Source organism: Pelobates fuscus, chromosome 1 (genome assembly GCF_036172605.1).
Source record: "Pelobates fuscus isolate aPelFus1 chromosome 1, aPelFus1.pri, whole genome shotgun sequence".
Lineage (NCBI taxonomy): Eukaryota > Metazoa > Chordata > Amphibia > Anura > Pelobatidae > Pelobates > Pelobates fuscus.
In genome coordinates, this window is record NC_086317.1 from 60,643,079 (window position 1) to 60,669,753 (window position 26,675).

The 26,675-nt window shown below is 40.0% G+C and overlaps 1 protein-coding gene across 1 annotated transcript in view; it reads left to right on the forward strand.

Annotated features, from left to right (window-relative positions):
* Nucleotides 1-26,675, forward strand: part of EPHA6 (EPH receptor A6) — an 814,401-nt gene that overhangs the window by 545,472 nt on the left and 242,254 nt on the right. The window contains exon 6 of the mRNA XM_063448791.1: nt 20,639-20,763. Within this exon, the coding sequence (XP_063304861.1) occupies nt 20,639-20,763 (125 nt within the window). The remainder of the gene's footprint in view (nt 1-20,638; nt 20,764-26,675) is intronic.

Genomic DNA, 26,675 nt, shown 5'->3' on the forward strand with positions numbered 1-26,675 from the left:
TAAGAAGGGCTAAGCTGATTGGTTACCATGGGAATGTATCACGGGGGTAGCATCCATAATTGGCAATTGTTGGGCGTACAGCTATTATGTTGGGATGCATATTCACTAATAATGATACAAGTTTGACATTTTCCTTTCCGAAACTAATGGATTTAGCATTTTACTACAAACTTGTCTCTGGGAACCTTACCGGTTAGAGCAGGGAACTTCGTCAATAACCCCCGGTGAAATATATGATATTATTTTCTTTCCTCTTCTTTTTAAAAACACATTTAAGGGATAACAATTACTTCCAGATACTTTGGCGACATTTGTAATAGTGTTCCCTAAAGAAGACAAGGATTTCAATTCATTCCCCAACTGCTGGACTATTTTATTAAGAAATAGCGACCTCCGTTTTTTTTGTAAAGATTTTGGTCAATTCTTGCCAGCTCTCTTCTTTTTAAATAAATAGATATGTAATATGCTGCTAGGTCGGAGGTAGTCAGAAATAGGAGCATTGCTTCACAGTCAAGGAGAGACATAGAGCAAACCTTAGCTTTTCTCACTGCTGGAGAAACTACTTAGCGGAGGTTCTCAATGAGCTGAAATAAGAAGAAATACTCTAGAGATCTATCAGGTTCAAATATATCCATTACTTAAAAAAAATAGCACTTTTAAGTTACGCACATACTGTTTTATTGGCTTCCTTTTCTCAGAGAAAGGCTGATTTTTTTTCCCAGTATCATGGAGAATGCTGGATAGGAGAATCCTCGTGGCAGTATTTTGAACCAGATGCTAATGATATGCAAATCTCTACGGCTAGATAACAGCATGGATTTGCATAATACATAATGCATCAGAATCACATACAGTACAGGAGCACATTGACTTAAGGCTTTTCTTACACGTTAACAAGGCCTTCATTTGAACCTTACCCAAAATGCTGAATTTCTAAAGAACAGTTTGCACTCAAAAGTCTGGACACATTATAGAATCAATTATCATAAACACAAGGTACTTCAAAGAATCCTAAATATTTGGGTGCATATATATGTAAACCTATAAACTCGTAATGTATACTTATTGTGTATTCACTGTTTGCTGAATCAAAGGGTTACTCCACGTACCATGATCACTCTGATTTGAAGTAGCCATGGTCCTATTATGGTCAACAACACGCTGTTAAAACGCTGCACGAGCAGAATTGAACCCCTTATGTTTGGCATCTGTCATCAGCATACACAGCAAGCTGTTGGCAGACAGTCAAAGGGGCACAGGCGCCCCTCCATGCCACTCATATCCTCCTTTAAGCCCTGTCTCCCTGAAATCTGTTCCTCTCAACAGCGGGGGAGTGAGAGCAGCAGGGGATAAACAATCTGAGGGTGGACATGGCCTTGGCACAGGAATGGAGGTGATTTTTATCTATTTTTTTTTTTATCTTTAGTTTATTGGGGGACCAAGAAAGAAAAAAAAAATCTGTGTTTTCATAAAACAGAGTTTTTGATTGGAATAATCCATTATTAGACTTGTCTGAAAAGCAAGAGAAACATTTCTATAAATGGATAAATATATAAAAAAATAAATATTTAGGTGGTTTAGATGGTTATTTTTTGTTTTGGTTAGTGAATTGTGAGAGTATAGAAATATTCTATTTCCTACCGTTTCAAAAATTGCTAAGTATGATTAAGTTTACATTTAAAAATATATATATTTTTTAAATGAACAAATAATCTTTTGTATTATTGTAGTAGAAGCACGGTGTTCACAATCTTCATTCACTTCCCTTTCCACTCCATTGTCCATTTCCATTCTGTTGCAATGCATAAAGAAGAGGGTTCATAATGGGCTACCACCAAGCAAGAGCTGCTTTCTTCTTTCCATGGAAAGAAGCGAGGAGAAAGTTCGAACTGCAATATAATGGTTAAAAACAGGTTTTAATAGCGACTGCCAGTGCCTCATATTGGCTTGTTTCAGCAAAACATCTATATTTACTGTATGAGGGCATTATGAAGTATGCTGTATGGCGGCATTTTTGGGAAACTCCATTTTAAAAATGTCCAAGTCCCAAGAAGCGAGATACCACAAAGGGTAATTGAGAATGACAGGGCTAAGAACCTGTGGGACTTTCAGATCCAGACAGACAAGCAAGTAGTGGTCAACCAACCTGACATCGTGGTGGTAGACAAGGAACAGAAAACTGCAGTTGTGGTGGATGTTGCAATACCCAGTGACTATAACATCAGAAGGAACATGAGAAGGTGGAGAAATATCAAGGACTGAAAGAAGAACTAGAAAGGATGTGGAAAGTGAAGGCAGTAGTAGTCCCAGTTGTGATAGGAGCACTCGGGGCTGTCACTCCCAAGTTGGGGGAGTGGCTTCAACAGATTCCAGGTGAGACATCTGAGATCGCTGTCCAGAAGAGTGCAGTTCTAGGAACAGCTAAGATACTGCGCAGAACCCTAAACTGGTAGAGGATCTGAGAATGAGGAATAAACATACCACCCATATATAAAATTATTATTATTATTATTCTATTTTTTTTTTCAATAACCACAAGCAGTTTTTTTTTTAGTACCTATTAATGTAGCGGTTTGTTTCACACCTACTTTATGTAACAAATATTTCTGTGCCTTTAAGCCAATATTTTTAAAACCACTCCAAAATAAGGGATTCCATTTGCCGGGACCATGGGAATAAATCCCCCTCAAAAATATGATGCTAAGAGATGAAAGAGGATATATCTTCTCCAATCATGGTCAGTATAATACATGGGTCACAGTTTCACCTGTGTTTATTTTTGTGAAGCCATCAAACAGTTAATTTTCAGGCAGCAATTTGCTTCTATTATGCATCCACTGTATAATTGCACTAATAACCCCAAAATAGCATTTTACTAAAGCCAACGGCATTTTACTAAATTAAGTATAGTTAGTTTTCTATTAGCGAAAAAAGCACCTACTGTCAGCATTCTAATTTTGCCAGCCTGGTAAAAAAAAGTAATCTCAGTATGATGTTATATAAAAATAAAACATAGATTGTAAAAGATTATCGTGGCAGGTGGCATTGTATTGCTGAAATCGTTATTAATAACCTTTGGGAACCATGTACGTGTACAATTAAATTTACTGTGCTGCATCCTGCCTTTTGTGGCCTTTTTAGTTTGTTTTATGTGTTTATTTTTTTTATAAGCCAAGTACATTTTGCAAATTATTTTTCTCCATTTCTTTAAAATAATGAAATATTTCTTTAAAATAATGAAATAAATGCTGGTATGCTTTATTTGAAATACAGTGTACAGAGCTAGCATATGGCAGTTCTGGGCACAGATTAATCAGGGATTGTTCCGGGGTACCTAAAAATATAAACAAAGCAATTATATGATAAGTATAATATTTATTTCAAACAAGGGATAAATAGATAGCGCATAAACTGATATACAACAGCAATTTTGTGTGTAGACGGTTGTTTAGGGAAACATTATTATGTAAATGTACACAGTTTAAAACTTTAATGATTTATTTGTTTAACTTTTTACAAAAAATAGATATTATAAGAGATATTATGCTTTAACTTACAATATTCAAAACTGAGTCAAAGAAAAGTTTTTTTTACAAAAAGAGCAATAACGATATGGAATTCTCTGCCTGAAGAGGTGGTTTTGTCAGAGTCCATACAGAAGTTTAAACTGCAATTGGATAAATACTTGCAAAAACAAAACATACAGGGATATAATTTCTTATTAGTGGGGTAATAGCTGCTTGATCCAAGGAGATAACTGATTGCTATTTTGGAGTTAAGAAGGAATTTTTTCCTAGTTTGCTGTAAAATTGGAAGGGCTTAATACTGGGGTTTTTGCCTTCTTTTGGATCAACAGCAAAACATATGTGAGGAAGGCTGAACTTGATGGACGCACGTCTCTTTTCAGCTATGTAACTATGATTGCGAAATAGAACAAATGTAATTTCCTCACATATTGCAGGTGTAACAAAACAAAAATAAAGATTGTTATATACATTTTTGTATTTTTTAATCCTCTATTATTAGAGAGAGGCAATCAACTCTGTCAGTGGTAGAAAGCTCTCTCTAATTACACGCTGAGGTCCCACTGATACACTGGTCCCACTGGATACATGGTGACTATGTGATCTTGAAGGGGGCGGACTTGGGGGGATTTAAGAAAGTGAAGAACCAATTAATAAAGCCTGCGGGTGAACAGTTTGGGCAAATTTTATTTCCTGTATATTGTATTGTTTACATTTTCAATTAATATATTTTCCATTTCCTTTATTTTCTCCACTTTGGATTCCTTAACTCCTTATTGGTCTAGAGCTGCTGGAGTTGGGGAAAGGAGTGCCACCTTTATTTGGCATTACATCTTTAACAATTAGAGTCAATGTTCTTTCAGACTCTTTACAACGTGAGCACACCTTATGGTATATTAAACTATTTATTGCTCAAGGGATAACATACTATCTACTACACTATATGTGTATACCTCTGTTTTCTCGTTGGAGCATCCATCTCAGAGCCTTCAAGGCACAGAAATGTAAAGGATTTGAGCCATTATATTAGGCTCTAGTATATGTGAGTGGACTATCTCACATTACCTTAAATTATATACATGCACACTTAAATTGCATAGTCACACACACTGACACTCCAAAGAAATACATACCAAATTCACACACACACTCCATAGTCCATATCTCCAACTCTCTTAGCAAACCTTACCAACTATGTAAGCCAGGATATTAATCAAAAAAACACTATCTGGACACAAGAACAATGCTATCTGTGCCTCCCCTCTGTCTTGCATTCCCTCCTGATGATTACTAGGTTGCCCTGCCCCATAGTAGCTCGGAGTAGCACTACATAGTATATGTTCCTATATATATATATATATATACATATTAGGTATGGATGTCAAATTGGTTAAAAAGATCAAATGGTAATTTGCTTTGCTGTACCATGAGCTCTGGTATGTGGGATATAGTAAGAGGATTTTGTGCCTTGGTATTCAAGTGTGTCCTTATATGGCAAGAGTAGTATTTAAAAGCTCTAACGTCATGTTGTCTATTAAAGAACAGTGGACAAAGGACCACGCTCTCTCTCCGGGAGTGTCCCGGACTTGCTGGACATAGACAATTACATCAAAGATCTCTCTCTCTATCTAACATAGTTAAGAAGTACCATCTGTTAAGTTTTAACCTGTATATTCCTGTTTGCATTTGGAACAGAATAAATGTATATTGTTTATAAAGAACGTCAGCTTGCGTATAAGTATTTTTAAGTGATTTAGAAGTATATTACGGCGAGCCATTAACCCAAAAAGATATATACATAAAAAGACTTATTGCGATCCAAAAAACTCTTTAACATAGACACCAGTTATTACATTAGTGTTCTTTATGTTAGTCCACAGCTTTGAGAATCAACTGCTTGCTGTAAAAGAAAAAATATTGCAGTTTACTGATACTCCACCTATTGTTGAGATCTGGAACTAAAGAACCCCACAAATGGGGTTTAATCCCCCAATGCTCCCCCTGCAACGCCTTTGGCTTGCAGGCTACTCTAGAGTTCTAAAGGGCAAATCCATCATATATGTTCAATGGGACTGACCAGAGCACCAATATGTTTCTTGAGATGAGTATATAGCAGGAGTATCGGAGTGCTGAAGGTAAGTTCTTTTGTTTTTACTTTTTTATTTTACTTGTCCATTGTAATAGCATTGCAAAGGAAGGGGTTAACTCGATATCCTTATCCATTGCTGAATATGCATGCTAATTAATTTAGTAATCAAAAGGTTAAAAAGTCAATGTAAAAAAAAAAAAGTTGAATGCCACTGCAAGCTATTATGTGACCTATATTTTGAGTAGGAAGGAATTTAAAATTGCTGGCAGGATTTGTATCAGGACACAGTGAAATTTATCAAAGCTATCCCTCTGTTTTCTGTAGGCGTTCGTATATTGCAATAAGCTCTACTTTTCAACTTATTTTTGTACAAGTTAAACTAATGAAAGTTGACAGTGCTACTTCCGCTATATATGCCCCCCTGCCCCCCTCCCCCCCCCCCCAAAAAAAAAAAAATATATATAGAAAATAACCTTTCTTCTTTCTAACGGTAAATAACATGATGAAATGTGTCAGAAAGCCTGTGTTAATAGCATTAGAGGGACACAGGAGAAGAATGTGTTCTTTTGAAAAATGAAGATTTTTATATCCATTATGTGACTGCCATGAAAGATAAAATGTTGAGGGCATGTGCGCAACAATTTTTAACCCTTTAGGGAAAAGGCTATATTTGATCTAATTTAGTTTAGCTACAAAAATACATTCTAAAATCCAGATATATAATTTAATATTTTTAAACTAGTAATGTATCGGAGTGTCATTAATGTAATTCCCTGTAATGCACAATTTTACTTTGACCATGCACTGCAGATTACATTTGCAGGCCTACTTAATGTGACACTACTCCCACTAATCTCAGTCTGACCGGACATGCATGGGACATTAATCCTAACATTAATCCTTATACTAACTCTAACATCAACATTCATCCTTACCTAAACAATAATGTAATGATGAAGAAACCTAGCTTTTAAGAGTGCGTTAGTGGAACACAATATTTTGCAGACTTCATAAACCAATAGGCGTCTTCTGAAACCCAACATAACATTATGTTTCTTTAAGATATGATGCAAGTGATCATAACTACCGCTAATCTGGTTCATTTATTTCTTCTCATTAGGAAATTAGCTATTTCCTTCTCATTTTGCTGACTATTGGACTGATGGTTTATCTTTCAATAATCATACAACCAAATGGCACTTGTTTTTAAGGGGTTTTGGAATGGGGCAATTGTGAAGTTTTTGTCATTTGGTAAAATCATTTTTAGGATTCATTTATAATTATAATTGTAACATATACATTTTGGAACTTTCCCCCAATTATATTATATAAATAAAATAAATGCTATATATTACATCATATTCTTGCAATTTGTCTTGTATTAGTAATTGCTTTGCATGTAGCTAGACGTTTTTTAACAGTTATTTTCCAATGTTTGTTTTTTTGTGCAATGATTTAGGTTTACGAATGACACTGCATGGTGCCCCATATGCAACAAACTGCCATGCACTGTGTATTCTGACAACTCTCTATCATGGCCAGCATTAAGTTTTTTGGTTTTTTTTAGCAATTTGAGCATCTGTGTGATTGGACCAAATGAACTAGCCTTCACTCTCCATGTGCATCAGTGCTTTTCCTTTCTTACACCACTTTTGGTAGGTTCTAACCACTGCATACTACTGGGAACACCTAACAAGTCTTGCCATTTTGGAGATGCTTTGACCCAGTCATCTAGCCATCACTATTCGTCCCTTGTCAAAGTGGCACAGATCTTTTCACTTGCCCATTTTTCTTGCTTACAAAACATGAAACTCAAAACCACTTGCAGCCTAATATATCCCACCAGGTGCTATTGTAATGATATAATCAATGCTATTCACTTCACCTGTCAGTGATTTTAATGATGTGATTGATCAGTGTATTTTAAGCCTTTGGAAGTGGAAAACAGATAGTCATACCACGATTTGGTACTGTGACTATATACAGTGGGTCATATAACTAACTAAAGTTTTCTCACTAGCTTGTATACTGAACTAGGAGAGGGGAACTTGTTGAAAAAAAAATGATTGTGTATACTATTGAATACTAGAAATCCATCCTTTATACTTATTGATAATGTGCATAAGCTTGTCATATATTTTGTTGTTTATTCAATGATTGGTAAAAGAAGCTGATTTTGTATCAATGCTTCTCACTTCATAGTAAATAAATTCCTTTGTAGTTTATTTAATAAACCCAGTATAGTGGAGAATTGCCATACTCAACTGCAAATTTAATTAAAACAAAACATTTAACATGCACTCTTCATATAGTTATGTATACAAAGAAATAATGAAAACACATAGCATGTAGTCTTAAAATTAAATAAGAAAGCAACTATGGAAGCAGCAACTCCCCAAACAACACTTACAAACATCTTATTCTAATTATATTATTATTATTATTACTGTCATTTATAAAGTGTCAACAAATTTCACTGCGTTGTACAGTTTGGGGGGAAAAGACAATACAATACAAACGGTAAAGAGAGCCCTGCCTGTGAGCTGAGATCTATTAGACAAAGTACTTAGCTGGATAGCCCTTGAGCATACAGTCTAACGGTTAAAATTGGGAGCAAGAAGTAGAAGATGGAATATGGAGGTGATGGCCAGAGAGAATTAAAGGGTAATTGTTTGTAGCAACATGTAAAGGGAATGAGTAGGTAATTGTGTGAGATGTCAAATGGCTGGAGAAGCATGCTACAAAGTAAGAAGGGACTAGTGTGCGTGGGTAGTGGTTGGCATGTCAGGATAGGTGGATTTAGGCCACTGAACAGGAATGGAATAAATATAAGACACGTTATATTACATATTAGGTCACGGTATTTAGTGCTAGGAGGGTCAAGGACCACAGAAAGAGAGGAGGTGGGTAAAGGAAACATTTGGTCTCTTATAGTTAGTTTGGCCTAAAATATTGCATATCCCCTGTCAGTTCTACTCATTTGAATGAATGAATGAATGAATGAACAAATTAATGAATGAATGAATCTCACTGTGTTCTCAATAAAATGTGACTCGCATTTTGTGACAAAAAATTAACAAGAATATATAAAAAAAAAATACCGACAATAAAACAATACAAATGAAATGAGTATTTCTCTTTAGAATGCATAGGGATTTTTAGACAATTTGAGAAACCCAATAAGGTGGTTAAAAGAATCAGAGTTCTCTTCTGTTGTGTGTTTGGATTTACAGTGTCATCAATTTATTTTCTTCCTCTCAAATACAGCCTGCTTCATTCTATTCATACAGAGACATTTTATCTCACAAAGACAGAGATAATACAAATGTGTTGTTCCTCAGGTCATTTATAAAAGATACAATGATCAATGCAGAGCTTGTTCATGGGCGCAAATCTATGAGTAAACACTGACTGCCTCACAACAAATCATTTAGGCAACAGGTAAATATGGCACGACTGTAAATGCCATTATTCACAAATATATAAAACAAATGACACAATCATTTATGTTCGGTTCTTTACTTTTTTTTGTTCTAGACATATCATTTGAACTGACATGTCTTAAATCATTTCAGATTCATTTCTTTCGATGCATTGCTTTGATATTTAATTTTTTTTACCGTACATCTCAACACAAATGTTAGAGTATTTTTAGAGTTTGACATGCGAGAGCAATTGTGACACAAGAAGAATCAAACAGTAGATGGGCGTAAACAGTGTTTCTAAGGCAGGATGTGGTCCAAGAAGACTTCAAAAAAAGCTCCATTGTTTCAAGTTTAGGGAACAGAATGGATTTCTAAAGATAAAAGACAGATATAAACAAAGTGATGTCGAAGTCTGAGAATTATAAAGCTTCATGTAATCAAACCCTACACGAATAATGAATCTCTGTTCTAATTCCATGATTAATTTCAGAATTGTGACTTCCAGCTTGTGAGAAGGAACTCTGTCTGGCAGGACTTGTAGCTGGAGTAGTACCATAGGGGCAGAGACATGTCCAAACGTCCTTATCTAAATCTAGAGCATTGTGGGTTATCTGTCCAGTAGTGATGTCACGAACATAAAATTTTCCGTTCGCAAATGGTGAACGCGAATTTCCGCAAATGTTCGCGAACGGGCGAACCGGGCGAACCGCCATAGACTTCAATAGGCAGGCAAATTTTAAAACCCACAGGGACTCTTTCTGGCCACAATAGTGATGGAAAAGTTGTTTCAAGGGGACAAACACCTGGACTGTGGCATGCCGGAGGGGGATCCATGGCAAAACTCCCATGGAAAATTACATAGTTGATGCAGAGTCTGGTTTTAATCCATAAAGGGCATAAATCACCTAAAATTCCTAAATTGTTTGGAATAATGTGCTTTAACAGTGACAGACCAAACTCCCCGTTTAACGCACCGCAAACAACCGCAAACAGTCCATTTGCACAACCGCAAACTCCCCATTTGCACAAGGTTGGATACCAAGCTAGCCATGTCCCGTTCCTTGTCCTCACTGATGTCATTGAAGGTCTCTTCCTCCACCCGGCCACGTTCAACACCAAGGGTCCCCGAAAGGTGACAACAAGCCCCCTGGGACGCCTGTTGTGTTTGGTCTTCCACCTCCTCAAAGCCACCTTCCTCCTCTGACTCCTCTTCTTCAGACTCCTCTCTCTGCATTGCCTCTCTCTGCGTTATTATAAGGTGTGTTAAGTAGTACTATCCCTATCAGTTTAATCCCTGTTACGTCCCCTATCCGGGGACGTGTATATGGCATCGATTTTAGGAACCGGGAGATGGAAAAAGATGCTTGGTTGGTCCTCCTACTTCAAATTTGGGGCACTGCACGTGTAATCTAATGTGCCACCAGATAGGAGTGGTGTGTTAAGTAGTACTATTCTTATCAGTTTAATCCCTGTTACGTCCCCTATCAGGGGACGTGTATATGGCATCGATTTTAGGAACCGGGAGATGGAAAAAGATGCTTGGTCGGTCCTCCTACTTTAAATTTGGGGCACTGCGCGTGCAATCTAATGTGCCACCAGATAGGAGTGGTGTGTTAAGTAGTACTATTCTTATCAGTTTAATCCCTGTTACGTCCCCCTCATCAGGCCTTTTTTAGTCAAATGTATCACCCACTGTCAGTCCCTTCGGGATCCATCCCTCATTCATCTTAATAAAGGTGAGGTAATCTAGACTTTTTTGACCTAGGTGACTTCTCTTCTCAGTGACAATACCTCCTGCTGCACTGAAGGTCCTTTCTGACAGGACACTTGAAGCGGGGCAGGCCAGACGTTCTATTGCAAATTGGGATAGCTCAGGCCACAGGTCAAGCCTGCACACCCAGTAGTCAAGGGGTTCATCGCTCCTCAGAGTGTCGATATCTGCAGTTAAGGCGAGGTAGTCTGCTACCTGTCGGTCGAGTCGTTCTCTGAGGGTAGACCCCGAAGGGCTGTGGCGATGCGTAGGACTTAAAAAGCTCTGCATGTCCTCCATCAACAACACTACTTTAAAGCCTCCTGTCCTTGCCGGCGTGGTCGTGGGAGGAGGAGGATTACTTTCACCTCTTCCCCTGTTAGATTCCCGTTGTGCTGTGACATCACCCTTATACGCTGTGTAATGCATACTTTTTAATTTATTTTGGAACTGCTGCATCCTTTCCAACTTGCGATAATTCGGTAACAGGCACTTTCTGCTTATACCGGGGGTCTAGTAGCGTGGACACCCAGTACAGGTCGTTCTCCTTCAGCCTTTTTATGACAGCATGAAAGACCCCATTTGCACAAGATGGATTCCAAGCTACTCATGTCCCGTTCCTCATCCTCAGTGATCTCACTGAAGGTATGTTCTTCACCCCAGACACGTACAACACCACGGGTACCAGATAGGTGAAAACGAGCACCCTGGGATGCCTGTTGTGGTTGGTCTTCCTCCTCCTCCTCAAAGCCACATTCCTCCTCTGACTCCTCTTCCTCACAATCCTCTTCCAGTGTTGCTGTAGGTCCAGCAAGCGATGCTGATAAGGCTGTTTCTGGTGGTGATGGTGACCACAACTCTTCCTCTTCCTCTTCACGCTCATCTACGGCCTGATCCAGCACTCTTCACAGGGCACGCTCCAGGAAGAAAACAAATGGTATGATGTCGCTGATGGTGCCTTCGGTGCGACTGACTAGGTTTGTCACCTCCTCAAAAGGACGCATGAGCCTACAGTCATTGCGCATGAGCGTCCAGTAACGTGGTAAAAAGATTCCCAGCTCCGCAGAGGCTGTCCTAGCACCCCAGCCATACAAATAGTCGTTAACGGCTTTTTCTTGTTGGAGCAGGCGGTCGAACATTAGGAGTGTTGAATTCCAATGTGCCGGGCTGTCGCAAATCAAGCGCCTCACTGGCATGTTGATTCGCCACTGGATATCTGAAAAGTGCGCCATGGCCGCGTAGGAACACCTGAAATGGCCACACACCTTCCTGGCCTGCTTCAGGATGTCCTGTAAGCCTGGGTACTTATGCACAAATCATTGTACGATCAGATTACACACATGTGCCATGCACGGCACATGTGTCAACTTGCCCAAATTCAATGCCGCCAACACATTTCTTCCGTTGTCACAAACCACTTTGCCAATCTCCTGTTTGTGCGGAGTCAGCCACTGATCCACCTGTGCGTTCAGGGCGGACAGGAGTGCTGGTCCGGTGTGACTCTCTGCTTTCAGGCAAGTCAACCCCAAGATGGCGTGACACTGCCATATCCGGGATGTGGAATAGTATCTGGGGAGCTGGGGGGGTGCCGTTGATGTGGAGCAAGACGCAGCAGCAAAAGAGGACTCAGCCAAGGAGGTTATGGAAGAGGATGGAGTAGGAGGAGTAGAGGAGGTGGCAGCATGCCTGCCTGCAAGTCGGGGCGGTGTCACCAACTCCTCTGCAGAGCCACGCATTCCATGCTTGGCAGCCGTCAGCAGGTTTACCCAATGCGCAGTGTAGGTGATATACCTGCCCTGACCATGCTTTGCAGACCAGGTATCAGTGGTCAGATGGACCCTTGCCCCAACACTGTCTGCCAGACATGCCATTACTTCCTTTTGCACAATCGAGTACAGGTTGGGGATTGCCTTTTATGCAAAGAAATTTCGTCCGGGTACCTTTTACTGCGGTGTCCCAATAGCTACACACTGTTGGAACGCCTCAGACTCCACCAGCTTGTATGGTAAAAGCTGGCGGGCTAAGAGTTCAGACAAGCCAGCTGTCAGATGCCGGGCAAGGGGGTGACTTTCTGACATTGGCTTCTTACGCTCAAACATGTCCTTGACAGACACCTGACTGTGGGCAGATGAGCAGGAACTGCTCAAGGCGAGAGACGGAGTGGCGGGTGGTTGAGAGGGGGCAAGGAGGACAGCAGTGGTTGACGTGGCTGAAGATGCTGGACCAGGAGGAGGATGGCGGCTTTGAGTTTGTGTGCTGCTTGTACTCATGTGTTGATCACATAGGCGTTTGTGATGTGCGATCATGTGCCTACGCAAAGCAGTGTACCTAGGTGGGTGTTGGAATTCCCACGACTCAGTTTCTTTTGGCACAGGTTACAAATGGCATCGCTGTTGTCAGAGGCAGACACACAAACAAATGCCACACTGCTGAGCTCTGCAATGATGACATTCTGGTGGTGGACACAGCATGCGTTGATTGGCGTGCTGTCGGGCTGACCCCGGGTGCCGATGCATGCTGTCTGACTGTGCCACTATCTCCTTGCGACGACCTCCCCCTGCTTCCAACTCGTCTCCTCCTCCTCTCTGTCTCCCTATCTGAACTTTCCCCCTGTTCTTCTTCTCTTCTAGCGGGCACCCACGTGACATCCACGGACGCATCGTCATCATCAACCGCTTCACTTGTATCTGACAACTCAGCAAAGGAAGCAGCAGCGTACGTCCATGTGTGTAATGCTGCCTGACTGAGACATATCCCTGTTATCTACATTCTCTGGCAATAATGGTTGCGCATCACTCGTTTCTTCCAACTGATGTGTAAATAACTCCTCTGACAGATCAAGTGAAGCGGCTGTGGTGCTAGTGTTGCTGGTGGCGGCAGGCGGGCGAGTGGTAACTTGAGAGGTGCCCGAAGCTAAGCTGGAGGAGGATGGTGCGTCAAGGTTCCGAGCGGAAGCTGTAGAAGATTGGGTGTCCTGTCTTAGCCAGTCAACTATGTCCTCAGAACTTTTCGAATTCAGGGTACGTGGCCTCTGAACACTGGGCATTATTCTAGGGCCAAAGGGAATCACAGCACCACGACCATGACGGCCCCTGCGGGGTGGCCTGCCTCTGCCTGTCATTTTTTTTTCGATTAGTGGTACTATGCGTGCAAGCTACTGTGACAACAGATATGAGTGGCACTGTGCACTGGCAAAAGTTGGCAGAGTAGACGCTGTAGGCCTGACACACACGCTTGCAGACAACTAACTGCTATTCAATCTATTACAGTCAAATTTTTTTTTTTTTTTTAAATGTACACTACTGTTACACCAGATATGAGTTGCACTGGTGTGACACTGTGCCCTGGCATGCCCTGAAACGCACACGTGTGAAGGAAACTGACTGCTATTATTTCACAGTCAAATTTCTATTTTTTTTTAATGTACACTACTGTTACACCAGATATGAGTTGCACTGGTGTGACACTGTGCCCTGGCAGGCCCTGAAATGCACACGTGTGAAGGAAACTGACTGCTATTATTTCACAGTAAAATTTCTAGATTTTTTTAAAATGTGCACTACTGTTACACCAGATATGAGTTGCACTGGTGTGACACTGTGCCCTGGCAGGCCCTGAAACGCACACGCGTGAAGGAAACTGACTGCTATTATTTCACAGTCAAAAAAGTTTTTTTTTTTTAAATGTACACTACTGTTACACCAGATATGAGTTGCACTGGTGTGACACTGTGCCCTGGCAGGCCCTGAAACGCACACGTGTGAAGGAAACTGACTGCTATTATTTCACAGTCAAAAAAGTGTTGCTTTTTTTAAATGTACACTACTGTTACACCAGATATGAGTTGCACTGGTGTGACACTGTGCCCTGGCAGGCCCTGAAACGCACACGTGTGAAGGAAACTGACTGCTATTATTTCACAGTCAAATTTCTATTTTTTTTTTAATGTACACTACTGTTACACCAGATATGAGTTGCACTGGTGTGACACTGTGCCCTGGCAGGCCCTGAAATGCACACGTGTGAAGGAAACTGACTGCTATTATATTACAGTCAAAAAGTTTTTTGTTTTTTTTAAATGCAAGCTATTGTGACACCAGATATGAGTGGTGGCACTGGGCAGGTGGGCACAGTATACGCTGTGAGCCTGACACACATGCTGGCAGGCAGGCAACTGCAATTAGATTACACAGGAAAAAAAAAAAGCAGAGATCAGATGAGTCCTTCAGGACTGTAGTGGACACTGAATACACTAGCCTAGCTATCGATTTCCCTATTAAATCAACAGCAGCTACACTGTCCCTCCTCTCGCTTCCGGGGGGGGGGGGGGCAGGGCCTGGCCAGCATGGCAGACGGACATGCATGAAGTGAGCTCCCTGCATACAGCCTGCAAAGTGAGACCCACAGAGGGAATAATACCTTTGGAGGTTGCTCACTGAACACTTACCTGTTCCTGAACACCAGGGAGCTTACCCGATCAAGTTTGTTGCAGCCTATGACTACGCACTGTCCTGCGGCCTATCTGCTCTGGGGGTTCTGTGGCAGGGAGAAGCGGACGATCTCCCGGCCTGGAGCTCTCATCGTTTCTGCACCTCATATCTACAGCCCCCCCCCCCCCCCTCTGGACCGGTGGGGGTTATCCCGGTCACCACCAGGGAAAGGCTAACGTAACCCACAAGGCTAAATGGCCACTACTCACCCTGACAAAACGAGTCATCGTGTCACAGCTAAGATGGCCGCCACTCCGACAGAGCAATCAAGCCCACACTGGGAAGCTAAGTTCCATGCAGCCTTTGATGCTCTCTGTGCAGCCTTCTGGAATCGGATTGAATCACGTCAGAGGGCTTTGCTACTCACCTCACCTAGGATGGAAGAGATCTCCAGAGGTGCCCCAGCATTGTGCTCTCCTTCGGAACAGAGAGAGAGGGGGATGGCACGCCAACCAGCCGCCCACTACTGAACAGGACCGATCCCAGAACCTCACAGGTTACTTATACTGAAGCTGGAGGGCTGGGGGGCGACCAGGCATCTTCTTCCACAGTGGACTGGACTTGGGGAGCAAGGGTGCTGATGCGCCGACCTGCTGACCCTCGTGGTCTGAGCGATCCTCTGGTGCACCCGGCAGGCGGTGGAAGCACTACTAAGCGGCACATGGATGCGAGTAGAGACGACCACTCTCTGAAGCATGTCAGATGAATTGGCTAAAACATCTTTTAACATTGGCTAAAACATCTAAAATGCCCTTGTTATGAGGTGTAGTCAGTTGTCTAGCATTTATCAGCACTCACTAAGAGGTTATTTAGTCTACTTATTTCTAGTTTTGATATTCTGATTCACAGATGTTGATCTATAACTGGTGGTGTTAATCCCCTTACCCCTCTTCAGTTCAAGCATGTGTATTCAAACTTACGAACACTCTCAACATGTCTGACGATTTCCCTATGCCATGCTTTTCACTTATATCAAAACAAGTTTACCTAGCATGATTGTTTTATATTTTAAAAATGTGCAGTTCCTCTTGACATTTTGTTTCATAACTCTAAGTCTGTATTCCAACGTTTTGCATTGCACCATATGTCATTGTCACTACGTGTATGTTCACTGAACTTAAAAAAAAAAGAATAAAAAAAAAAAAAGAATGCAGCTTCCGAATGAATCTAAAATGGATGCTGTCCAGGAGGTGGGAGGGTCTGGGAGGGAGGGTCTGCAGCTGATTGGCTGGAATGTGTCTGCTGACTGTGAGGTACCGGGTCAAAGTTTACTCAATGCTGATGAATAGGGGGCGGACCGAACATCGCATATGTTTGCCCGCCGTGGCAAAAGCAAACAAGCTATGTTCGCCAGGAACTATTCGGGACATCTCTACTGTCCAGAGATAAGAATCTGTTCCATTTTACGGAACATGGCTGAAACAAGAAGATATACTGCATCAGACTCAGGAAAATCAAGAGGGTTAAGAAGATTATATAAAAGGTCATGGGAAATTCTTGAGGATAATGCCCACATTCAGTAAGCACTGTTACAGTTGCCTGAGGACTGCTATTGCAAAAGGCATATGTCACATTCAACATTTTTGCCATTTTTGTGGGTTTAGTGAAGTCATTTGTGATGATTTATCTCATAGTCCTGTATTCATTTATGGCTTGTTAGCCATTTCTTTGTGAACAGTAAGTATTAATCTAACAGTGGGATTTTGCCAGAAGCTAAAATACTGAGTTACTATAAAATCTTAGTTGTTGGTCGTAGTTTCCTTGACATATGTTTTTGTCATGCAGAACACACAGTATTGTACTTAGAACATCTAATTACTGTGCTCAATTAACTTATCTAGAAGTTTTGACTTGATTTTGACTAGTCCAGACTGAAGTTGTGAATGAAGATGATAATATACCCATAACATAATGTCCACAATCATGGTGTGGAACAAAACATATCCCTAAATTACCGAGCATATCCACGTCTTCACAGTGATTTATTGATAAACCAATACCAACAGTAACAACGTATTGCAGGACTCTCAGGAACAGTATGTTATTCATAATGAACGGGAATATGTGTGGTTCATTATTAAACATCTTTGCAGTAAGAACATTCTTGGTGTTTCACGTGGTCTTCTTTCCACAAGAGGAGTTTTCAGCCTTTTTTCTGTTTTATATTATATCTGTAAGTATCTTGCTTACTAAAAGGTGTATAAATAATTTTAATGGCTACCAATAAAGCTATTTGTGCTGGATCCCAGTGTTTTGAGCTCATTTGAGAAAGGCACTTGACACATCAACAAAACACTGCAGTTGTGTGTCAAACTGTTTTTCTGTGGTTTGGCATAAACATAGGGTTTGGGCATAATTCATATTGCGGATGTGAAATGCAGAATAGCAATATGCTAAGTGACAGGCTGGACCATGGACACACTAAGGGTCCCTCAGAAAGAGAACCCAAGGGATTGTGCCAGGGGCATGCTGCTGGCACCATAACCACCACAGAGACCTGTAGTTTGTTTCTCAGAGGATCCCTTTATTTATTTGTGTTATTAGAGCATCCCTTTAATTATCCTTTTTATTGTGACTGATGTTGTACTAATAAAATGGCTACATCTGTGATGTGTCATTTTAAGCAGAAAACTTATTTGTTACCATCCAAAATGTGTCTTTAAATGTCAGCCTCTCTGATGATAACTTTGGCACCTTCAAGATGTCTGACTTAATCTTACACTTTTACCTTCACCTTGACATCTTGACACCTGTACTTTTTATTATTTAGAATATATTCCTAATTGTTGTAATATTATTGTAAAAGAAACAATAGCTGGTATATTATTTGTTTCCCCATAATTATTTCATTGTTTATATGAGTAATGCTCATTTTCAAGGAAATTTCAGTTTATCATATCACCTAGGGGCAATTGAGCTCTACCTTCTGTCATGAGGTGTGTTTTATTATTTTCCGTTCCTGTCACACATATCACTGTCAGCACTCTGTACACCTGGCACGGGGGGGAGGACACAGCTCCCGGAAACACTCTTCAGAATGGAATCATAATAAAATCACATTCTACACTTAAACATCAATACTGGCTGAAGTCTTTGGAGATTCCCAACATTTATTTTCCTTCTGGCACAAGGAAATTGCCATTTATCTTTGATAGTAGATGAGAGATAACCGACTGTGGCCATAATTTGCGATGGGATGGGATATCACACTTTCAGGATATTGTTCGGGTTTTTTTCAGTAAAATGGAAAGCAGCTATTCTAAAAAATACACACGTCAATCATTTTTTTGTAAAAGGACATGGGAAATAGTTAGTGAGGCTGGTGTTTGAGGAAAGTGAGATGGGAGCTGTGAAACTGCACAATAATAGGTTGGTCAGGACTGGTCTACTTCTAATTCCTAATTAATGCCTTAAATGTTGATAGAAAAATAACAAGAATACACAGGATAAAATATTGGCACAAAATAGAGATAATATTAAAGTGTATCCTAAGAAAACATAGTACCATACTACCTTAAGCATTCCAGATGCTGTGGACTACATCTCCCATAATAATCCTAATATATAACAATAGCTAAAAGTGCACTAAAAGCATATACTTTATATTACCACTTTGGTACAATCTTGGTTAGTCATAGACCATAGTGTAATATATCAAGTGTGAATAATAGAACACATTAGAGCTGTGGCTATTAGAGAGGGAGATGGAGGGTTAGAGGCAGAAAGAGGGAAGAAAGGGAGATGGAGATGGGGGTGAGGCAGATGGAGGGAGAGGGAGATGTAGCTAGATAGGAGAGAGGGAGGTGGAGCTATGGGGTGAGGTTGAGCTAAGGGAATGGAGAGGAAAGCGAGATATTGAGTTGGGGGAGAGGGAAATGAAGCTGGAGAGCGGGAACTGGGTGAGAGAGAGAGATGAAGGAGTGATAATGGGCGGGAGTGACAAGAGGGAGATAGGAGAGAAAGGGAGCTGGAGCTGGGGGAGAGTAAGATAGAACTAGGTGAGAGAGGGAAATGGATCCGGGTGTGAGAAAAGGAGATGGAGCTGAGGAGTGAGAGAGGGGGATGGAGGGAAGAAAGGTGGATGGAGCTGGAGGAGAGAGGGGGATGGAGCTTGTGAAGGATAGAGAAGAAAAGGAGATGGAGCTGGGGGAGAGAGGGAGACACTACCTACAAGCAGAGGCTTCCATGGCATTAGGGCCCCAATTAGGAGGGTTCGGGCCATATCTGTTAAGGGGACCAGCCATGCTTTGGGGTTGCAAGGGTCCTGGCCATGCTACATGGTCTGGTTGGGCAGCAGACACATTGCGCAATCTACTTATGGCACAGAACCCTTACAAGGAACAGACTTTCCACGTGCACAGCTGGAGAAGGTGATGACCGATCTGTTCCTCTCAATGCTCAGAAGAGGCCATGTGGGGAGATAGAAACTGCAAGCAAGATCTGGCTGGGGTAGTGGAGTCAGGGAGCAGCACCTTGCAGAATCCTGGTAAGAATTTAAACTGTTCTTAAGCGGTTTGAATACTTACAATAGAGGGCACCAGGGCACTATTGGCACCATAACCACTACAGTGCTTTGTAGCGGTTATGGTGCTTGTAATGTTCCTTTAATAACTCATGTTAATATGACGTTTAGCTTCAGGCATATGAACCCTTAATACGGCCATGGCTGTAATGTTGTGTTACAGAATTTTAGAAAGTGTATTTAAAACAATCCATGTGATACCAAAAATAATGCATTAAGCAATGTATGCTATCTCTCTTTTTTATCCTCTTTATAGGGATATTTCAAGTCCCACAACTGCTACGGCAAAGTGTACTTTTTATTTTTCTAATAAAAACATTGTACCTAAACTCCACCCCTAACCTCTGTTAACATTTGGGTAAGCATTACTTCCCCTCACCTGGCAAATTTACAGGTCTGATATCAGGAGAGGAAAGGGGTGGGCGGTTCATGGCCGACATGTCTGCCTGTAAAGGGATATGTCACCCAAGTGCGCATGCATGCCAGGATAACAGACTGTGACAAAGCACAGGTCCCTGAGCCAGACAGGAAATGGTGCTGTGTACACACAGATGTTTTAGGAATATGACTGGCTGGTTTGAAAGAGGTGGAGCCTTGGAGAAATATATTTACTACAAACATAAATAAAACTGTGAGGATTTACAGAGAAATCTTCCAGTAATCTGCAGTGGTTGTGGTGGTTGTGGTGTTCTGAAAGTCCCATTAAATAAAATAAATTAGCTTTTATTATTGTCAAATATGCATTTTTGTTTCCTAATTGAATTATATTTCTTTATAAAGTAAAATGTAAATATGTCTAATTGGATATATTAACAACTGCACTCTATTTTTCATTTAGCTCCTACATTAATTGGCATGGTCAGAAAAGACTGGGCATCTCAAAACAGCATCGCTCTTTCATGGCAAGAACCAGAACATTCTAATGGGATCATTCTGGACTACGAGATCAAATATTATGAGAAAGTAGGTCTTGCTCAGCATTCCTGGAAAAACACTTAAGATGCAAGTAGTGCTTTATTTCTGTCTATCTGTTTCATTGTTCATGTTTGTTGTAACTTTTATTATCATCACTAATATGGATGTCGCATTCAGATTTTTCATTTTGTTAGATATTTAATAACGAGAATACATTTCAATAAGGCAGATACTAATAGCCTTCTAAATGTGTGCCACGCACAGAAAGCAACATCATATTAATCTACAGAGCATAAAAAGTCAATATATTATTTAAGATTTTAACTGACATATTTTGGAGCTGATTACACCAGTAAAATGCAGCAATGCTAATTCTTCTCGTTTGCTCTTCCTGCAAGTTTGTTGATCTCATATTAGCCCGTCCTTGCAAGCTCGCTGTCTTGGTGTGATCTTTGATTCTGGCCCCACCTTTAGGCCTCATTTCCAATCTGTTGCCAACCTGGTGATTCCATCATAAAAACATTGTCCAAGTCCACCTCTTTCTCATGAAAGGTGCAGCTAAGAAGCTTGGTCATGCTCTAGGAATGTCTCACATTGATTACTGTAATTCTCTCCTGATTGGTCCCCCCTAGAACCTGTACTGCCTCGTTACAGTCTGTAATGAATGCTACCGCCAGGCTAGTGCTTCACTCCTTCACTCCTGCTGCTCCCCTCACACTTCACCTTTCTGTCAACATTGGCTTCCTGCACCCTGTTAGAGTCAATTCCAAATGCTAACCCTTACCTAAAAAGCTCTAAATGACTCTTGCCCCTGTTAGACTTCTTTACTAATTGTAGATATGCCCCTTCTCGATCTCTCCAACGGTGACCTTCTCCTGTCCACTGCTCGCACCCTTACTGCTAACTCACGCTTAGGGCCTCTTACAGCTCCTTTCTTTTGGAATAGCCTGCCTGCCTACCTCCATCAGACTGTCGCCTAGTCTTCAATCATTTAGGACATCTCTCGAAACCTATCTTTTTAGAAAAGCTTATGGTATCCCAGATTAACTTCTATTTCACAAACCTGTCTCTTGCTCTTTCTTTAAGGGTCACGGTCCACTTTCACCTCCAGTTCTGCTACTTTTCCACCTTTGTTGTTTGTTTGCTAACCCCCTCAAAGCCCTACCTCCTTTAGTCAGTAAGTTCATCAGATCAGGGTCCTCACCAACCTATTATTCCTGTAACATTTTGTGATTGTCTCCTTTATTGTCAAATGTCCCTCTTTTGTAATATAGTAAATCGCTGTGGAATTAGTTGGCACTATATAAATGCCAACCATTATAATAATAATAATAATAATAATAATAATAATAATAATAATAATAATAATAATAATAATATAGCAAATTCAGGTGCTCCTAAATTCTCTTTAACTGGGGTCTGTCATACTCACCAATTTAATTTTAAAAGCTGAATGAAGAGCTGAATAAATAGTCTGGATAAAGGGGGCCCACTTTCCTGATAATCTACTTATGTAGTTACTGAGATATGTGCGCATGCTTTGATCTGCTATTGTCCCTTTTACAAAATAATGCAGCACATGACATGAAGCAATAATTGGACTCAGTCTCTGAAGCACAGTAACAGCAGTTTGTGTACAGATTGCTGTTCCCCTTGCAGCCAACTACAAGACAAACGCAAAGTGCATGCATTTTTTTATATGTACAGTCATGAAATATACACATGTTTAACGTGATGGAGCTATTTCAAGAAGGTCAGGTTAAAACATGAATTTTAAGTCTCAAAGTCCTAAAAATGAAGTCGATGAAATTGAAGCTAATTTGAGTTTCAGAAGTTCAATAAATTATTTTGTTTAGAGTCCAAGGGTCCATCTGGGTCTAAGAAACAGATGTAGAGAGTGTTCCTAGGGCTATTTGCCCTCATTCCCAGTTCTATCTTTCATCACAATGCTAAAACCTAGTGATCTGAACTAAATGATTAAACAGTGTATTCTCCGATGTCTTAGCGCCCAAACCATATAGAAGGTTTATTGTTTTGGACAAAGTGACTGCTTCTCAAATCATCCTTTTGAATTGCGTGTACACGAAAGACTACGAATGGGGGTGGTGGAAAAAATAGCATGTACCATGGTTGTTATACATCTTCATCTTATGGCCAAATTATAAATTAACTAGAAGAAAACTGTATTTTATTTAGAAGAGATTACTTTATCATTATTAGTGGCAACAGAGATGTATGCAGATCATTGTAAATTAATATATTGCCCAACCTTAGAGTGTTAAAATGCGACTCACATACATTGTGGTTACAATGAATAAAACAAATACTTATATCAATTTAAATTTGGCTTAGGTTGTCACACATGTATTGGGCAAGATGTCATATGGTGCATAGATAAGTGTAATATAATGTAAATGGTGTCAGAATAATATTTCCAAAGCACTCTGACTCTCAATCTTCATGTATACAAACATGCACATTTAAAAAGGACACAATACATATGTATTACTGCTATAAATTATTTGCGTACATACACTTTTGCCCCCTAATTCAAATAAAAAATAACGTCAGCATGCTCGGAGATGCTGGACTCGTGATAAATGGCTCACAAAGTGTATGAAATCAATACATCCATATTGCTTGATATGGTAGATAAAGCAAATGGCACTTCCAAATTGGACTTCCATCAGGAAGCAAAACATTATTTTCACTTTTCTATTTTTCTAGATTGAAAAAAAAACACCTCCATTGCCTATGTAGCACCTTTTAGCTCCAAGGGCACATTTGCTCTTATAGGTTATTAATAATAATATGAACGTTGAGGAATAGGTTAACAGAAATGGAATTCAGAATGTCGTGCAAGAAAGTAAAAAAATGACGTAAGCCATTCTAAGCCAACTAAGATTTATGAAAGATTGTGTTCCATAATTTCCAATAGGAGCGTAAATTTACACAACAAGGACACTTTTAGGCATTTAATCCAAGAAATCCATTTACTCCAGAAAACATTCCACCCAGGTAATACTGGAAAATATTTGTTTAATGTGTGTTATTTTAACCTTAGAAATTGTATATACTATATTGCAGGTAATTTCCAATGTTTCATGTGATTTGTTTTTCAACTTTCATTTCAATAAATATGTAATGTCGAGTAAAATTCTCCTTAATTGAGCAAGAATTTTGTTTACATTTGTTTTGATTAGAACTTGTACAATTGCCTCCATCCTTAAGGGGTCAAAGGGACACTATAGTTACCAAAACATATTTAGCTTAATAAAGCAATCTATGTGTATAGATCATGCCTCTGGAACAAACAAAATATTATATACGTCCCTGGGATGGGGAAGTATATAATGGAGTAGGGGGTTACACCAAGATAGGAACAGGGGGTATGGATTACACCCAGATAGTTGCAATACAACCTTTGTGTCCACAATCTGATATAATATAAATCTACAAAAAAAAGAACAATATATAGTGAAGTACATAGGGATAATATAAATAGCTCCACGAGGTAGAGAACTTACAAAATGTAAGGTAAAATGCGCTTGTCTCCTATCAAGGGTATAGAAGATTAAGAAGATCTTTATCAAAAGAAGCCACAAACCTCCAAAAAAGAAAAGGGTACAAAATAGTGCAAAATTGTTTAAAATATACAAAATTTAATTACAGGTTGCACTTCACTTACATACGCATAAAAAGACAGGCTTGTCTCCACTGACAAGTGGACCAAGTGTGTGGACTTCCACTTTGAGGTGAAGCATGAAGAAATTGGACAATATAACAAAAACAAATATAGATAGGATAAAAGTCCAACAAAACAGCAGGTATCCAACGCGTTTCGTCACGATGGTGACTTCCTCAGGGATATGTTGCTAGTCAGTATCCTCCTTGTTTATAAACCTTTCCGAATTTCAAATTCACGGGCATTCCATTGTCATTCCAGACAGTTGTTTCCTGCGTTCCACCGTGGAAAGCAAATCGTCACTTCCTGTTCGCGTGATGGAGGATGCTAATGCAGTGTGATGGGGAGATATCCGTGTCTACACAAGAATGGTGTGGCACAGGCACACTAATGACAACAACAAGGTACCTGCTCTAAAGAGTCTGGAGGATGAGATTCTGTGCCACACCATTCTTGTGTAGACACTGATATCTCCCCCATCACACTGCATTAGCATCCTCCATCACGCGAACAGGAAGTGGAACGGTGGAACGCAGGAAAAAACTGTCTGGAACCGGAAGTCGCGTATGTCGGCAGAATGACAGCGGAATGCCAAGAAATTTTAAATTCTGAAAGGTATATAAACAAGGGGGATACTGACTAGCAACATATCTCTGAGGAAGTCACCATCGGGACGAAACGCGTTGGATACCTACTGTTTTGTTGGACTTTTTTCCTATCCACATTTGTTTTTATATATTTTATTTGTTATACTGTCCAATTTCTTCATTTTTCACCTCCAAGTGGAAGTCCACACACTTGGTCCACTTTTCAGTGGAGACAAGCCTATCTTTTTATGCGTATGTAAGTGCAACCTGTAATAAATGTTGTATATTTTAAACAATTTTGCACTATTTTGTACCTTTTGCTTTTTTGGAGGTTAGTGGTTCCTTTTGATAAAGATCTTCATCATCTTCTATACCCTTGAGGGGAGACAAGCGCATTATACCTTACATTTTGTAAGTTCTCTACCTTGTGGAGCTATTTATATTATCCCTATGTACTTCACTATATATTGTTCTTTTTATTTGTAGATTTATATAATATCAGATTGTGGACACACAGGTTGTATTGTCGCTATCTGGGTGTAATCCATACCCCCTGTTCCTATCTGGTTGTAACCCCCTACTCCAGTATATACTTCCCCATCCCAAGGACATATATAATATTTTGTTTGTTCTATATTTTTGCAGTGTTTTGTGAGGTACACTTTGTAGGGTGGTTTATTCTTCTTTCTGTGTGTATATATAGTAACTATATTGTGCTATTCATCATGCCTCCGGAGTTTCACTGCTCAATGCTTTGCCATTTATGAGTTAAATAACATGTGTTTCTGTTCATGCAGATCTAGCCACACCTCCCCTGGCTGTGACTGACACACCCTGCATTAAAACAAAATGGTTTGATTTTCAATAATGTAACTTCAAAAGTTTTTATCTCCTGCTCCGTAAATTGAACTTTAATTACATACAGGAGGCTCCTGCAGGATCTAGCAAGCTATTAACATAGCAGGGGATAAGAAAATCTAAATTAAACAGAATTTGCTATAAACACAAGATGACTATACAGGAACTGTTTAGGAAGGTTGTGTAAGTCAAATAATAATAACTAAGTATTAAACCAGGAAAGGTCCATTCAGATTACTCTGGTTTTCAAGTATGTCCTGGGGATGTTACCTTAGCCCAACATCCAGGGGTTGTTACTTTTACCCAATTTAATGGCACTTATTTTATCTACCGGGATTTGAACCTGCGACAAAAGAGTTGAACAGATTATACATTAGCCCACTGAGCTACCTCACAACCAGGGAGGTGTGATTAGGGCTGCATTAACAAAGTGATTTAACTCCTAAATGGCAGATGATTTGGCAGTGAGATGGCAGGGGCATTATCTATACACCAAAACTGCTTCATTCAGCTAAAGTTGCTTTGATGACTATAATGTCCCTTTAAGTAACAATTCTAACTTTGTTTACTTCAACCCAGTCATGCCCATACTTTGTAGCTCATTGTTTTTAATGGCTAATTAAACGTTATTAGTCATTTCTTTCAAGTTTGAATTCATCCATTTCTCTTGGCAAGCATGCGCAATGTAACTTGCGAATAGATGGATTAGAACATCCAAAAAGTATCCTCCACCTCAGACAAGAATAGGAATTAAACAAATAAATATCTTCCCATTACTCTTTGATGCATGTTTAATCCTAATTACTTACTTGTATCTGATTTCTTTGTGC